Here is a 17,658-nt window from a genome sequence, read left to right on the forward strand (position 1 = left end):
GCTTCATCTCCTAGTTTCTCTTTTCCAAGTTTATAACGGAGCAATGTGATTGGCTCAGCACAGGAAGAAACTATAGCACTGTAAACAGAGGCAGTGTCATTAATTTCCTTGCAAGATTCTCTAACTCCTAAGCAAAATTATCCAAATTCTTTCCTGGCTTTTAGAAACACGATCTTGTGATATCAAAATCATATTAAGTTTATTTTAGTGTCTTACTAATTCATGTTGACTATGAGTGCATTCGTTATTAATGATTAAGACAATATAGTAGGCTAACAGTTGTCAGCATAGCCCCTAGACTCTAGGAGATGCATCTAAATCACTTACAAAGATTTAGAAAATACCAGACCCCATCCCAGACTTGCTGAATCAGACTCATTAGGAACAGAACTCAGGTTAAAGTGCTTATCATAAAATCCATTACTGGAGGCAGGTTGCTGTGGGATCGTAATCTGCAATTTTGGGAATATGCATTTTTAAAAAAGGTGTTTATATTTGTATAGTGATTATTTTAGACCATGTCTTCATTCCTTAAGATGGTAATTCTGATTGAGGAGATTACTACTTATAATTACTATTAATCTGCAAGTTTACATTAAAGGAAATATTATTTGGTGAGGAGGGGAAGGTTCCTGCCTGTGGAAACTACTTTGCTTTATTGTTAAATAAATCCAAGATTTCATTCTGTCAGGCCACAGCAGAGGAGCCATCTGTTCTGCCAGACATTTGCTTGTTTCCCAGGAAGAATCAGGAGGTGGAATTATAAGCTCATTAATGAAAACATAGGATGTTGGCCAAGTTACTAGACATTCCTGGCCGTATCATCAAGATATGCACTAGATCTATACACTATACACTAAGGAAGGGACCATTTTTAATCCAAGCTGGTGACTGGAAAAAACAACCAAGGGAAAATAAAGACCACTTTAGGTGTTTGCTTTCTATATCTAAATGCACTTTTGGGTACATGCTTTGGCAGTCATTCTTTTATTTGACAAATATTTACTGAGTGTGTACCATTTGCAAGGCAGTGTGCTAAGAGCTATAGATATAACACTAAACAAGAGGCAGTCTCTACCCTTGCAGATTTTATAATCCAATTTAAACTCCTGGGCCCCTCATATTCTTAAAAATTATTGAGGACCCCAAAGAACTTATGTTTCCATACCTATTGATATTTACAATATTAGAAATTGAAACTGATATGTATTTTTGAGAAATGTTTAAAACAGAAGACTACACAAGCACATTTTCCAATATGACATCATTATATATCGCGTAACCTCTGGAAAACTCCACTCTACACTCAGAGAAATAATAGAATTAAAAACGCAAATGATACCTTAGTATTAAAATAGTTTTGACCTTGTGGGCGCCTCCTAAGAAGGTCTTGGGGCTCCCCAGGGGTCCTGAGATCACACTTTGAGAACTGTTGATCTAGTTTTCATTTAATTATTTTTTTAGAATATTTTTTAAAATACATAATATCCCTGTTTTATATTCCTGTAAGGCCAGTTTGGAAGCTATCTTGTTAACATTTTCAAACAACCAGGATTTTGCTTGGTGTGTCTTTGATTTACTGTGTCCTTTTGGCTTTCCTGTGAGTCCAGTGTTAAAAACAGGAGTTTGGGCCATCAGTAATTCCAGTTCCACAATCTCTTGTCTTTCCCCGAGTGCTGATCAAAGTAGACAAGAGCATTCATATCTCCATAATTGAATTACTCAATAATTCCCTTCTGGCCTCAGCCCTGCAGGGATTTTCAACCCATATGACGTAATTTGGTATTTTAATCTAGTATGAAAGCTCTCTTTGAAGGTAGATGTCCTGTCGTATTTAGTTTTGTGTCTTTTCTTACCGCCAAATGCAATGTCTTATTCAAAATAGATGGTCAGTAAGTGTTACTTGGATGAGTAGAGAAAATAATTTCTTTGGAAATGATTTTGTTTGCATTTTGTTGTTTAGTCTCACATTTTGCCTCACTCTGTAGGCCAGTGGTCACATGTTTGACTCATGAATGATTTATACCTTTAAAATCTGGAAACTTCACATATTGGTCCAGATTTCCAGCTTCTCTTGAAACATGTGGATGTTCTTTGGTACTCGTCATACCAAGTTCTGTGTGGTAGCTGTCTCGGCAGAAAAGAGGCTGACCCTAAGAAGAGACCTGCCTTCCCTGTTTCCCACTGTCTTAGTCCATTCAGGCTGCTGTCACAAAATAGCATAGACTGGGTGGCTTATAAACAACAGAAATTTATTTCTTACAGTTCTGGAGGCTAGGAAGTCCAAGATCAAGGCCCCGGCAGATTTGGGGTATGGTGAGGGTCCACTGCCTCATAGATTATGGTCTTCTCACTCTAACCTCACATGGCAAATGAGCTCTCTGGGGTACCTTTTATGAGAACTAATCCCATTCGAGAGGGTTCTACGCTCATGACCTAATCACCTCCAAAGGCCCCACCTCCTAATCTCACCACCTTGGGGGTAAGGATATCGACAAAGGAGTTTTGAGGGGACATAAACATTCAGACCACAGCACCCACCGTCCTTTGCGCCCTTATTGGCTCCCAAGGCCCAGTGAAGGTATCCGTTGTTGTGCATGTGCTGTTGTGTTTCTTAGAGTAGAGAAATGTTTCTCTATATCTGACATCCTTACCAAAAGAAGGAAAATGAAAGATAGCTTGAGAGGATCATGTGTTTAACAGAAATGGGGGAGGGCATGTTTCTCTGTAGAAATGAATATTGTTGCTGGGGTTTGACATGCAAACAAATGTACAAACCCACGGCCTGTGTCACTCATTTGCCCTAGCCATCTGGCCCCTTCAGCATCTGAATTTTACACACTTTCCAGAGACAGTGTGAGGCAGAGTGCCATTGTTACACTAATGTAATCACTCATCACAAGTCCCATTTTTTTAAATTCATTTTTTAATTGACAAGTCAAAATTGTACATATTTAGGGCATGCAACATGATGTTTTGAGAGAGATATACATATAGATAGATATACATAGTGAAATGGCTAAATCAAGCTGTTTAACATACACCTTACCTCAATTACTTATCTTTGTTTTGTGGTAAGAACACAAAATCTAATCTCAGCATTTTTCAAATATACAATATTTTGGGGGTTTTTTAAATTTTATTTTTGTTTTTGTTTTTGTTTTTGTTTTGAGATAGGGCTTCTCTCTATCACCCAGGCTGGAGTACAGTGCCACTACCATGGCTCACTGCAGCCTTGACCTCCTGGGTTCAAGCCATCCTCCTGCCTTAAACTCTAAAGTTGCTGGAACTACAGGTGTGCACCATGCCAGGCTAATTTTTAAATATTTTTTTTGTAGAGATGGGGTCTTGCTGTGTTGCCCAGGCTGGTCTCAAATTCCTGAGCTTAAGCAATCCTCCCACCTTTGCCTCCTAAAGTGCTGGGATTACAGGCATGAGCCACTGTGCCTGGCCCAATATATTGTTATCCACTGTGATCACCATGATGTACATTAGATCTCTTGAATTTGTTTATATCAAACTGAAATTTTGTGTCCTTTGACTAACATCTCACCAGTCCTCCCAGCGCCCACAATTCCCATTTTAAGGATATTTTCTTTTAACACTGTGCTTCTGATAATCAACAGTAATGGAAGAGGAGACATAGAAATAGGTAGGTAATGAAAATATTACTTATTTCAATTTTGAGAGATATAATCACAACCAAACGGGTTGAAAAATAATGAGACTGGCTGTGCAAGTTACACACAGAATGTGGGCCTTGTTTCCGTGGCCTTATTTCTTATTTATTCACATCTGAAACTCCTCTTTCTCACCCCCCTCCCCACTCCCCATATATGTATATATATATTCCCCTCCCGCTCCCAATTTTCACCTGGTTCTATGTTTAAGTTTCTATCCGGTAGCTGCTTTTTTTCCCTTTAGGTCATCCGTTCTCAAACTTGGCTGTACATTTGTAATCACCTAGAAACTTTCAAAAATAAGTTAGTGGGTATTTTGTAGCAGGAGGTTTTTTGGGATTGTCATTCCACCATATTGTCCTGTATGTAATTTATAAACAAAGTACAGTTCACCCATGAGCTACATTTGAATCTGAACTATCAGAGCTCATTAGTTAAAATTATGACAGTTGCAAAATCAAAATGAGTTAAGCAACAGTGACATAAATAAATGAATGCCAATACATTTTTACTGAGTTAAAATAAGGTCAGGGAATAAGAGTACAATGTTAATGGCAGTTTATTTCTTTTATGTAAACAGTGGAAATTACTTAAATTACTGCACGAGTCTGGGTTGGGTTTGTTTCGTTTCAGGGAGCAATTTTAAAAAACAAAGCAAATCAATTAGTGTTTTGCCATTTGATGAGTTTTATTAATCTGGAGTCCGGTATACAATTAGGCCAATATACCATACACAATTAGGCCAAGTTCTCCAAGTTGGTCTGCATTATCTCTGGATGAATTTAGACTGTGCAGATGGCAACATGGATGCTTAAGTTGTGTTTAATTATGAAGCAGCACTTTACTGACCTTAAAGAACAACCAGTAGTGCTCTTGAATCCTGAAACTTTCCTTAAAAGTATTACTGATTCCCGTGAAAGCCTAATGGATTCCCTGAGTGCTTATTTTTATCACTTGGAAGTGGCTTATATCAGGACAGCTGGTTTAACCACTCTCATGGTGTTGCCTTCCCAAAAGATTGCTGTCAGGCTGACTTGGGTTGTGGCTGTATTAAGTCATGTCAGTGTTCAGCAGTCAAGCTAATCCAGCCTGCATCTGTTCCTTCATCTGCAGGTCAGGTGTCAGCCTGGCCAGCGACTCCATGTTCACTACACACAGCTCAGAGAGGTTGTTCTCAGTTCTGTCTCTGACCAGCCTTCTGTGTACCCAAATGGAAGCTTATGCTGGTTGAAGATTCTTTTACTTTTGTTTTAAAACAGTCTCACTTCATACATGGTAAAAACTGTTATGCTTCTCCAGTAATTCAAGAAATGCAAGTTCAAACAAGAAGATGCTATTTTGCCACTACTAAAGAAGCAAAGATTTCTGAAAACCTTAAACACCAATATTGGGATGGATATGCTGAAATGGTTGCTCATACACTGCTTTCTGGAGCAACTTGTTGATATTTAAAGGCTCATGAGTTCATGAAAACTTTTTGTCTCTAGACCCAATAATCCCAATCTAGGAGTTTATTCTAAGAAATTATTCACTGATTTGGGCTAGGTGTGGTGCCTCATGCCTGTAGTCCCAGCACTTTGGGAGGCCGAGGTAGGTGGATCACTTGAGGCCAGGAGTTAGAGACCAGCCTGGCCCACATGGTTAAACCCCATCTCTACTAAAAATACAAAAAGTAGCTGGGTGTAGTGGTGTGCACCTGTAATCCCAGCTACTCCAGTGGCTGAGGCATGACAGTCACAAGTTGCAGTGAGCCAAGATTGCACCACTGCACTCCAGCCTGAGTGACAAGAGTGAGACTCTGTCTCAAAAAAAGAAAAAAAAATTATTCACTAATTTGGACAAATATATTCAAGAACATTTACTTCAGCATGAAAACAACACAAATGTCCTATAGTAAAAGAATGATTAAATAAACTGATTTAGTATATTTTTTAAAATATACTAATACAGTGGATTAGTATACAGACATTAAAATAACAGTTTCAAAACCTATTCAATAACAAGGATAATCATTTATAAAAGATGAGCGAAAAAATGATACAATACATATGATCTCAATTTTGTTTAAAATACACATATGTATGACTAGACCAGAGGGAAATAAACCCATATGTTAACAGCGATAATGTGGATTACAGGGGATTTAAATTTTCTTCCTTTTACTTTCTTCATTGTCCAAATTTTCTGTGACAAATATGATGGAATGGGTAGGGAATGGATGGAGTAGCGTTTACCTGATTTAAAGTAACAACAGGCTGGGCACGGTGGCTCAACACCTGTAATCTCGACACTTTGGGAGGCTGAGGTGGGCAGGTCACCTGAGATCAGGAGTTCAAGATCAGCCTGACTAACATGGTGAAGCCCTTTCTCTACTAAAAATACAAAATTAGCCGGGTGTGGTCGTGTGTGCCTGTAATCCCAGCTACTCGAGAGGCTGAGGCAGGAGAATCGCTTGAACCCAGGAGGTGGAGGTTGTGGTGAGCCGAGTCATGCCACTGCACTCCAGCCTGGGCAACAGAGTGAGACTCCCTCTCAAAAAATAAATAAGTAACTGAATAAATAAAAAATAAAGTAACAACAATCAGTAGCCTCATTTGTGAATAGAAATTGGAGGCAACACATGACTTTTTCTGCACATTTGTAGTAATGTTATCTGCTACTTTAAACATCTCTTCTAATATGAATATAGAAATTTCTGTAGATTGTTAATTTATCATAATATCTAGGTATTTTTCCCTTAGATAAATGTGATATTTTATTGCTTACAAGTCTAGTTTGTTCCTTGTTATATCAAGGAGTTTTTAGAATTCACCAATAAAATGAGAAGGTAGGAGATCTTGTCTACCATTATATCTCCAATACCTAGAACAGTGGCTGGCACAAAGGAATTGCTAAGTTAATATTTGTGGAAAGAATGAAAGAGTTCCATCAGTTTTAAGGTTGTGAAAATCCTATGCTATACTTGCTATGAAAAAGGATGTTATAAAAAATTCAATAAAACCAAAATTGCTAAAGACAGATCTAACAGACTTAGAACTAATGTTTGTGTGCCTTTGGCATATTAATTATGCATAAAAATAGACCCTGCTAATTCCAAACTAGTCTTAACCATTTATGAAAGGAGGCCAAAATGTCTCCTTGAAAAATAATATTTGCAGCTAAGAAAGTTACTGTCTCTTCTTGATTCTGCAGTACTGAAATTCAGACTTTTTATTTATTCAGATCGCCTTTCTTACATATTATTTAGAATATGCGGCATTTTGCCACATTGAAGATTTTACCAAGAAGAACTGGGTAAACAGCAGAAGATGAATGCCTGGCACAGCATTGTGCTCTACGCTGCGGTATCATCTGTTTCTTCATTAATTATTTATTGTGTCCCTTCTGTGCCAGAAACCATGTTATGTGCTGGGGATCCATGAAGAAGATACAGTTCTTAATATCAGACCCAATCTGATACTAAAGACTAATGAACACATTTTCCTTATAAAACTTGTGAAGTTTCATGAAAGCAGAGAGAAAACACATAGTTCAGAGGGGCCTTCTGAGAGATGGCACTTCTGAATTGAGCCCTGAAGCCCAAGTAGAAGTGAACCAGGTGATAAGGGCCCTGCAGAGACTTCTGGGTGAAGGGCAGTGAGTGACTCAGGCCAAGGCACTGGCTGAGAACTTGTGTGGTGGGTGCTAGGTAACAGTAGATGGTTGCATGTTACTGGTGCATAAAGTGCCTACCAGGAAAAGACAGCGACAGGTGACGCAGTTGCATCAGATCACAACAGGTCAAGGACTGTGGACTTTATCCTTTGAGCAGGGGTAGAGTATCTGTTCCCTTAGGCACTTTTGACAGGCTTCTCTGAAGGCTGAGATGGATGAAGCATTTGAAAGGAAAAAGGCTGGAGAGAGGGAGACCAGTTAGGAGCCTACATACAGTGTTGTCACAGTCCAAGCCAATGATGAAATGTGCCTTGGGGTAGAAATGGGGAAGAGGAGGAGGTGAAATCAGCAGGACTTAGTGATCAACTAGGGGAGAAAATCATGAGTCCATTTTGGTCATGTTGTCTTGGAGCAGCCTGTGAAATGTTTAGATGGGGGAATTTTATCACAGATCCATGCTACTGGAAGGATCTAAATAATTTCAGGCATAAGCTGTTTGTTAGGCTGAATTACTGAGTCTTGCACATAATTTTTCACTCCCTGTTACATGCATGTTGGTTTTGTGTCCTTAGCTAAATTTCTTCTTACAGACAGGGCCTATGCCTGTTTGCAGGGCATAGTCCGGGCACATAGAAAGCTCTCAGTAGGTACATATTGGGTGATTAACTGAAAAGTATGTTTTTTAGTCCAATTATTAATTTAGCTGTTGACACTGTGAATTCACCATAGAACTTGATAATTTTCCAGTATTTTGTTTTAGTGGTAGTGCCACAGTATTGTGCGTGGAAAAATTCATTATGTTCGTCTTGGTTAAAATTAATAAGCAACAGTTATATTGTGACTCCACAGTGCCACTCTTAATATCCAGAGTCACACTGTAAAACTGATGTAAGGCCTTATGTTGCTTTTTCATTTAGTGTAACTAAGAAGACTCAGCTGATTACAAGGTTTGTCTGGTGGCTGTCACCACCACAGCAGAACCCTCGGTGAGGAGGATCAGTTGTTCCCAAGCCATGGCTTTCTGTTCAGACTGGCAAAGGGCGCCTTTGAGGGGGACACTAGCTCGTTGTATCTGGCGGAATGAATAACTTCCTGTGCCAGACAGTCCGCGGTCTTGAGGCTGAGGTTATTATTTGTTAGTTTCTCAGGCCTTCCTTTGCCGAGCAAGCTCCTGGGAGTGCACACTTGAATGCCCTGAGGATCAGAAATAGAAGGGGCAGAAATTAAAAGTTTAAGTCAAAACAGAGCCCTCTCTGGGCCATCTTGTGGCAGGAGGTTGAGGTGCTTTCTTTGGACACATTAGCATACTGGGGCTGCGCGGCTGCCTGGAAACTCTAGAGTTGAACTCTCCCTTTTTCGGTTCCTCACCTGTGGGCTCCTTACTAGGAGCTGACAGTGACCTCACGCAGCTGCCCTAGTTTCCTTTCCTCCAGATGGCACGGGTAACACTCGAGGAAACCCTGAGAGTTCAGAGTCCAACTTATGGCTTCTCCATAGTTTCACTGTCCCTCTGGGCTAGAGTTGCCAAATAAAATAAAATACAGGACACCCAGTTAAATTTGAATTTCAGATGACAAATAACATTTTAGTATGAGTCTGTCTCGTGTGATATTTCGGTTCAGTCCGATGTATCAGTTGTTAACATCCTGCCATATTTATCTCTCTGATGCACTTTTTCTTGAATTATTTGAAGTAAGTTGTAGATATCACACACTTTGTTCCTAAATCCTTCAGCATGCATCTCCTATGAATAAAAACATTTTTGACGTAGCCCATGCAATATTTGGGACATAATTATATTATAAAATTATTTGTTGTTTATCTGAAATTCAAATTTAACTGGGTATCCCAGGTTTTATTTGCTAAATCTGGCAACTCTACCCTCAGGGTGCCATGGGGTGGCAGCTGCTGGATGGGTGAGTAGATCTGCACTCCTGGACTTGGTCAGATTTGATTTCATTTACTGGCTTTGTGACTTGGGACAGCCAGTGCCACCATTTCTTTGTCTGCAAAATGGGGATTTTTATTTTGTAGTGTCAGTGTAAAACTCAGAGATAAGGTACATTATAAAGCCCCTAGCATAGCACCTGACTTTAGCAGACTCACAGTAAATTGCAGCTGGCGTGGCAGTAATGGTAACTGAATAGGAACTGCCATTCTCTGAGCTGAAAGTGAGAAAATAAAAATAAAGACACACTGTTTTAGAAATGTTGGCAGCTGTATTTACAACTTCCCTCTGTTCTCTCATTCCCCATCTCTCTTCCTACTTAGTGCATTCGCGCGAGCACACACACACACACACACACTCTCTCTCTCTCTCTCTCTCTCTCTCTCCAGCACGTGATCTACTCTGGGATTGACAGAGGGTTTCCTGACAAACATCCAACTTGTAAGGTGGAGGAAAAGAGACATATGAAAGCAGCAGGAAAAGCCACCACTCTTGAGGGCAAGATTTGAATGGAGTAAAAGGGGCTATGAGGATTTGTCTGAGTGCTGGTGACTCAACTAAGAAGTGGCCAGGCAGAGAAGGGCCGTGGGGGTGGAGGGAGACAGAGGAGAAGCCCCAGCTGTAACATGGTCTGGGTTGGTTATGACTCTGGCATGCTGCCAAGGACAGTTTTTATTGTTCTTGTTAGTTTTTCATTTGCTTTGTTTCATTAAGAAGTCAAATGTACTAAATGTTTATTTCTATCCTGAAAGTTGGAGGAACAAGTTCAAGTCACACTGTTTACGCATGTCAGAACAGCCAGGTTTACCCTTCTTTCTGGTAAGCCCTTCTTTCTGGAAACCCTTCCACTTGTCTTTGGATTTATGGTTGCCTAAAAGCTGGATGCCAGCCCAGCAAGATAAACCCGGGAGGTTAGCCATCTGTTCATTTATGTTTGCTGATTCTTTCAGGGTTCCTAATTCTGAGGTGATTTTCTTCACATGAACAAATAAATGAGATCTCAAGTCCTTTCTCACTGGAAACTTCACACACTATGATGCTTGTCAGGAAAAATTAGGCAGGAATACAGAGTGCTCACTCAACTGTCCTGACAGTAATAGGAAGAAAAGTGCGGTGGAGCCGAGAGTGGGGGCGGCTGCTCCTGGGCCTTTGCAGCAGAGCAGACCGCAGCTGAGGCAGCATCAGGCTCGCTTTTGTTTTGCTAGAACAGAGGAAAGCCAAGATGAAGTGAGTTCTCTTTGTGTCCATTCCTTCTCCTTGCCTTAGGGTCTATCCATAACATGCTATAGAATCTGAGTTTCTTAGATTTTCACTTAAAAAAAAAAGATAAGGGAACATTTTTTTTTTCTGCTTACAGAAGTAATTTATTTCTGGTGTAAAAATCCAAACAAAAGCAACAGTGAATGGAAGACTCCTCCTAATCCGGACCTGAATTATAACTGATACAAATTCTCGACACTCAAAGTTCACATTTTGGTTTGTTTATTTGCAGTCTGTGCTTTTATATTATTTTTGTATTTCAGCCATTTTTACAGTAAAAATACAAGGCTTTTCTCCATTAACAGATAGAGGACTGTTGGGAATACCAGGTGTTAGGTTTCTGTTAACCTCAGGCGCTGTATTTATCAGGCCTCTACTGCCACGGTGAGTAACAAGTAACTCCCCAGTCTCGTTGCTTATAACAATAATATGTGGGTGTGCAGGCTGGTTGCAGTTTGAGCTCAGCTGGCTCAGTGGAACGAGGCTGGACTCCAGGCTTCTGGTCCACTTTAGGACTAGTCTACACATCTCCATTTTAGAACCTAGGCTGAAGGATCAGCAGCTACCTGTGGCCTGCTCTTCTCTTTTCCAAGGGTGGCAACTTCAAGATGGCAGATAGAAACTTGCCATGCATCTTAAGGCCTTAGCTCCAAATTGATACATTGCCATTCCACCCACATCCTGTTGGCCAAATCTAGTCACTTGGCCTAGCCTGAAGTCAGTGAGGCAGGGAGAATACTTCACCCTTAGGGGAGTCATGGTGTATTAATTTGCTAGGGCTTCCCGAATGAATACAACAGACTGGGTGGCTTAAGCAACAGAAATTTGTCTCATAGTTCTGGATGCTAGAAGTCTGAGATCAAGGTATTGGCAGAGTTGGTTTCTTCTGAGGCCTGTCTTCTTGGCTTGTAGAGGGCTGTCAGTTCTGCGTGTTTTCACGTGGCCTTCCCTCTGTGCTTGTCTGTGTCCCAGTTTCCTCCTCCAGTTAGGACACCAGTCCTATTAGCAGGGCCTACCCTCATGACCTCATTTAACCTTCATCAGCTCTTTAAAGACCCCGACTCCAAATACAGGCACATTGTGAGGTATTGGGGGTTAGGACTTCAGCTTAGGAATTTAGAGTATGGGGGGCATTATTCATCCTGTAACACAGAACAGGGGTGGAAAGTGCAGGAGGGATTGTGTGCAGAGTGCAGTCTCCATTGTCAGCTAACCTCAGTGAGGCTAGGCCTCCTGGTTTTTGAAACGGGGATAGGCAGTTCCATTTTAGGGTTTTTGGGGATCCAATAAGAAAATACATTTAAAGCCTCTGGTGGTGGAGGCGGTAGGGATGGATGTGTTTTGACTTGAAAAAGGACCAAAACTGGCCTTCTTGGGCCCTTACGCTTGTTATTCTCTCATCTGGGCAAACTGGGAGTGTATGGTGCTTTTCAGAATTGCTTAACTTCTACAGAAGATACACTATCCATGGAATCTTCAAAAATAACAAAGCCAGCAGGCCCTTTAGGCACTCAATCTGTGCCCTAGGTTTTGGAAACACTATGCTTCATGCTTCTGCCCATGTGCTGTCTTTAGTACCCTTCCTTTACAATTATTAATTAATTAACTAGTTAATTTATTTTGAGACAGAGTCTTGCTCTGTAACCCAGGCTGGAGTGCAGTGGCACGATCTTGGCTCACTGCAACCTCCACCTCCCAGGTTCAAGCAAGTCTACTGCCTCAGCCTCCCGACTAGCCAGAATTACAGGCACGCACCACCACACCTGGCTGATTTTTGTATTTTTAGTAGAGACAGGGTTTCACCATGTTGACCAAGCACGAACTCTTGACCTCAAGTGATCTGCCCGCCTTGGCCTCCCAGAGTGTTGGGCCACTGGGCCCGGCCCCTTTACAAATATTTATCGAAGGCCTTCTCTGACTTATTAGAACTGTGGGCTCTATTGGTGTAAGATATGGCCCTGTTCTCAGGAGACTGCAGTTGAATGCCTGTGAAATGATTAAAATAGTGATCTAGGAGGTCAGAATAGGGGGCGTCCCTTCCTCTGCTTCTTGGGTTTAAAGCCAACTACTGCCTTACATTTTTGTAAATCTCCTTTTGGTTTCTTCCTAGAAAATTGTGTTAAGGAATGGTACTGAGGCATTTGACTCCTGGGAGAAGCCCCCTCTGCCTGTGTATACTCAGTTCTATTTCTTCAATGTCACCAATCCAGAGGAGATCCTCAGAGGGGAGACCCCTCGGGTGGAAGAAGTGGGGCCATACACCTACAGGTAAGTCTTGACCACCTCCTGTCTTGAAAGAAATACAGAGTGACCCCAATATGGCCTGAGTCCTTGCCTCTTCCCAAGAGCAAGGCTCCAGGGCTGTGTGGGAGCACACTTTCTGATTTCATTGTCTGAAACGCTGCTGATGTTTTGTATGTGTGTGTGAAACCTCAGCAGAGAATGGCTTTGTGGACTGGGCCAAGTCTCAGCGTGTTGTGTTTTGAAGTGCAGCGGTTTCCTCCTGAGTTGGCAGACTGTGATTATTAAACCATGAAGAGTTACTCCTTACCCTGACCCTTTTAAGGTTGCTCCTTGATATTCTTATTTTATTTTATTTTTTTAAGAGACAAGATCTGGCTTTGTTGCCCAGGCTGGAGTGCAGTAGAGCAGTCATAGCTCACTGTCACCTCCAACTCCTGGGCTCAAGTGATCCTCCTGCCTCAACCTCCCTAGTAGCTAGGATTACAAGTGTTCACCACCACACCCAGATAATTTTTTTTGTAGAGATGAGGTCTTGCTATATTGCCCAGGCTGGTCTTGAACTCCTGGGCTCAGGTGATTCTCCCGCCTCAGCCTCCCACAGTGTTGGGATTACAGGCGTGAGCACCACCATGCCCGGCTACTGCTTGATATTCTTAAGTGACTTTTAGGGCCTCCCTCCATTTCCATTCCCCACATAACTAGTTTTAAAGCAGTTCCAGAATTTACTTTTGTCTGGGACAGATCTTTCTGTTTCTTACCCGCTCCTTTTCTCCACCTATCCTGGGTATAAGCAATAAGCAAGTAGCAGAGGCTGTTAGAGTCTTTGCTGGTGACCACCAGTTCTAAACACTGGGGAATCAGGATCCCTTTAATCATTTTTAAACGATTAGTAGAGGGAGACGCTTGAATCAGAGCATTTTCTCTGTTGCAATCTCCCCTTTTCCCTATTACAATACCTCCTCCCTCTCCCATACAATAATCTTTCCAATAAAGTCTCTCCTTACCAGGTTAGAAAACAAATTAATAGAGGAAGCAGACAACAAGATCTTTCTTTTTCAAAACTGCTGAATGATAAAAATGCCTGACAATTCTGTTGTAATCGATTGCTCAATAAATTATTGCTGACTGATTCATGTGCTATGAATCAGTACTATTCTCAGTGGTGGGAATTCAGAGATAAAAATCCTAGTTCCTGCCTTGGGTGCTCACGCTCTGACTCGAGTCAGATGACCCATTTTGATTCCCGCCTCTGCAACTTACTAGTTCTCTGTGCTTCCATTTCCTTATCTATAAAATGGGGATAAAAATAGGACCTCCTCCACGTGGTTGTTACGAAGATTGAGTCAATGAGTCATTATGTATAAAGTGCTTAGACTAGTGCCTCGCACATAATTAGTGATACTTAAGTGTTTGCTCTTACTATTAGTTGGATTAGGCTATTTTTGCATTGCTATGAAGAAATACCTGAGACTGGGTAATTTATAAAGAAAAGAGGTTTAATTGGCTCATGGTTCTGCAGGCTGTACACACATGGCACACTGGCTCTGCTCGGCTTCTGGAGAAGCCTCAAGGAGCTTTTACTCATGGCAGAAGGCAAAGCAGGAGCAGGCACATTACATGGTGAAAGCAGGAGCAAGGGGTGAGGAGGTGCCACACTTTTACAACAACAAGATCTCGTGAGAACTCACCCACTGTTGTGAGGACAGCACCAAACCTTGAGGGATCCTCCCCTATGACCCAAACAGCTCCCACCTGGCCCTACCTCCAACACTGAAGATTACAGTTCAACATGAGATTTGGAGGGGACATCCAAACTATATCATTCCACCCCTGGCCTCCAAATTTCATGTCCTTCTCACATGTCAAAATATAATCATCCCTTCTCAATAGTCCCCCAAAGTCTTAACTCATTCCAGCATTAACTCAAAAGTCCTAAGTCCCAGGTCTCATCTAGAAATGAATTCCTTCTACCTATAAGCCTGTAAAATCAAACAAGTTATTTCCTTTCAAGATACAATGGGTGTATCAGCATTGGGCAAACATTCCCATTTGAGAAGGGAGAAATTGGCCATAAGAAAGGGGCTACAGGCCCCAAGCAAGTCTGAAACCCAACAGGGCAGTTATTAAATCATAAAGCTCCAAAATCATCTTCTTTGACTCCGTGTCTCACATCCAGAGCACACTGGTGCAAGGGGTGGGCTCCCAAGGCCTTAGGCAGCTCTGCCTCAGTAGCTTTTTTATGCTGAGATTGCAAGCTGATGGTGGCTCTACCATTCTGGTGTCTCAAGGACGGTGGCCTTCTTCCCACAGCTCCACTAGGCAATGCCTCAGTGGGGACTCTGTGTGGAGCCTTCAGCTCCGCATTTCCCCTCCTCACTGCCCTAGTAGAGTTTCTCTTGAGGGCTCTGCCCTTGGAGCAGGCTTCTGCTGGGGCACTTAGGCTTTCTCATACATCATCTGAAATCTAGGTGGAGGATGCCAAGCTTCCTTCACCCTTGCACTCTGTGTTCCTTCAGGCTTAACATCACATGGAAGCTGCCAAAGCTTATGGCTTGCACCCTCCAGAGGAGTGGCCTGAACTGTACCTGAGCCCCTTTGAGCCATGGCTGGAGCTGGAGTGGCTGGGATGTGGGAAACAGCACAGGGAAGTAGTGCCCCTGGCCTGGTCCCTGAAACCACTCAGTCCTCCTAGGTCTCAGGGCCTGTGATGGAAGGGGCTGTCTCAGAGATCTCTGAAATGTTTTCAAGGCCTTTTCCCCATTGTCTTGACTCTCAGCACTTGGCTTCTTTTTAGTTATGCAAATCGTTTTAGCAATGGTTGCTGTACAGCCTGCTTGAATTTATCTCCCCACAAAAATATTTTGTTTTGTTTTGTTTTGTTTTTGAGACAGGGTCTCTGTTGCCAGGCTAGAGTGCGGTGGCATGATCATGGCTCACTGCAGCCTTGACCTCCTGGGCTCAAGGGATCCCCCTGCCTCAGCCTCCCAAGTATCTAGGACTACAGGCAAGTGCCACCATGCCTGGCTAATTTTTAACTTTTTTTTTTTGAGACAGAGTCTCCCTATGTTGCCCAGGCTGCGGAAATGCTTTTTCTTTCTCTGCCACATGGCCAGGTTGCAAATTTTCCAAACCTCTATGTTCTGCTTCCCTTTTAAAAATAAGGTCCAACTTTAAGTCATTTTTTTACTCCCACATCTGAGTGTAGGCTGTTAGAAGCAGCCAGGCGACATCTTGAATGCTTTGCTGCCTAGAAATTTCTGCCAGATATCCTAAATCATCACTCTCAAGTTCAAACTTCCACAGATCCCTGGGGCGTGAACACAATGCAGCCAAGATCTTTGCTAAGGCATAACACATGTGAACTTTGCTCCAGTCCCAACAAGTTCCTCATTTCCATCTGAGACCTTTTCAGCCTGAACTTCACTGTCCATGTCACTGTCAGCAATTTGGTCACGATCATTTAATCAGTCTCTGAGACATTGCAAACTTTCCCTCATCTTCTTGTCTTCTTCTGAGCCCTCCAAACTCTTCCCTTCTTTGCCCATTACCCAGTTCCAAAGCTGCTTCCACATTTTCCAGCTATCTTTATAGCAATATTTGACTCTCAGTACCAATTTTCTAAATTAGGTTGTTCTTACATTGCTATAAAGAAATAACCTGGCTGGGCATGGTGGCTCATACCTGTAATCCTAGCACTTTGGGAGGCCAAGGTGGGTGGATCACTTGAGGTCAGGAGTTTGGGACCAGTCTGGCTAACACAGCAAAACCCCACCTCTACTAAACATACAAAGATTAGCCTGGCATGGTGGTGCCCACCTGTATTCCCAGCTAGTCAGGAGGCTAAGGCAGGAGAATTGCTTGAACCTGGGAGGCAGAGGTTGCAGTGAGCCGAGAACATGCCACTATACTCCAGCCTGGGTGACAGAGCAAGGCCCTGTCTCAAAAAAAAGGAAGAAAGAAAGAGAGAGAGAGAGGGAGGGAGGGAGGGAGGGGAGAGAGAGAGAAAGAGAGAGAGAGAAGAAAGAAAAGAAAGAGAGAGAGACCTGAGACTGGGTAGTTTACTTAAAAAAGAGGTTTAATTGGCCTATAGTTCCACAGGTTCTACAAGAAGCATGATGCTGGCATCTGCTTGGCTTCTGGGGAGGCCTCAGGAAACTTATAATCATGGTGGAAGTAAGAGAGGGGGAGCAGGCACGTCACATGGCCAGAGCAGGAGCAAGAGAGGGGAGAGGTGCCACACTTTACAACAGCCAGATCTCGTGAGAACTCACTATCTCGAGGACAGCACTAAGCCATGAGGAATCCTTCCCATGACCCAAACACCTACCAGGCCCCACCTACAACATTGGGGATCATATTTCAACATGAGATTTTGAGGGGACACCAAAACTGTATTATTGGTCTTCGTGGATTAATTGTTTTAGTCTGTACAAGTCAATATGTAGAATTATAAAGATGAACCCTGTTGCTATATGAAGAAATCTAAGAAAATACTTGGGTCCTCATTTTAAAAAGCCATTTTGTATGTGTTCTATGCCTGATGAAACATTGTGTACTGGGTAGAGAAAGTTTGTATTTTAAGCTCTCCCACTGGCAATAATTAGAAGTTGAACCAGGATCAGTATCTAAGTGTCCCATTGTTTGTTGTTGTTGTTATTTTTAAATGAAATTCCTTAAGATGTGATGGAGACTCTGCAAACTATCCAAAATAGTGTCATTCCAACATGTTAGCAATATTTAGAATTATTAATGAGATACTTTACAATCTTTTTTTATACTGTCTTTGAAATCCTGTGTGCATTTTACACTTATAGAACATTTCATTTCAGACTAGCCACATTTTGAATGTGCAATAGCCACATGTGTCTAGTG

The 17,658-nt window shown here is 42.0% G+C and overlaps 1 protein-coding gene across 1 annotated transcript in view; it reads left to right on the forward strand.

Moving 5' to 3' along the window:
* The window catches only part of SCARB2 (scavenger receptor class B member 2), a 55,130-nt gene that overhangs the window by 5,504 nt on the left and 31,968 nt on the right, over nt 1–17,658 (forward strand). The window contains exon 2 of the mRNA XM_517214.8: nt 12,653–12,810. Within this exon, the coding sequence (XP_517214.2) occupies nt 12,653–12,810 (158 nt within the window). The remainder of the gene's footprint in view (nt 1–12,652; nt 12,811–17,658) is intronic.

This window comes from Pan troglodytes, chromosome 3 (genome assembly GCF_028858775.2).
Source record: "Pan troglodytes isolate AG18354 chromosome 3, NHGRI_mPanTro3-v2.0_pri, whole genome shotgun sequence".
NCBI classification, from domain to species: domain Eukaryota; kingdom Metazoa; phylum Chordata; class Mammalia; order Primates; family Hominidae; genus Pan; species Pan troglodytes.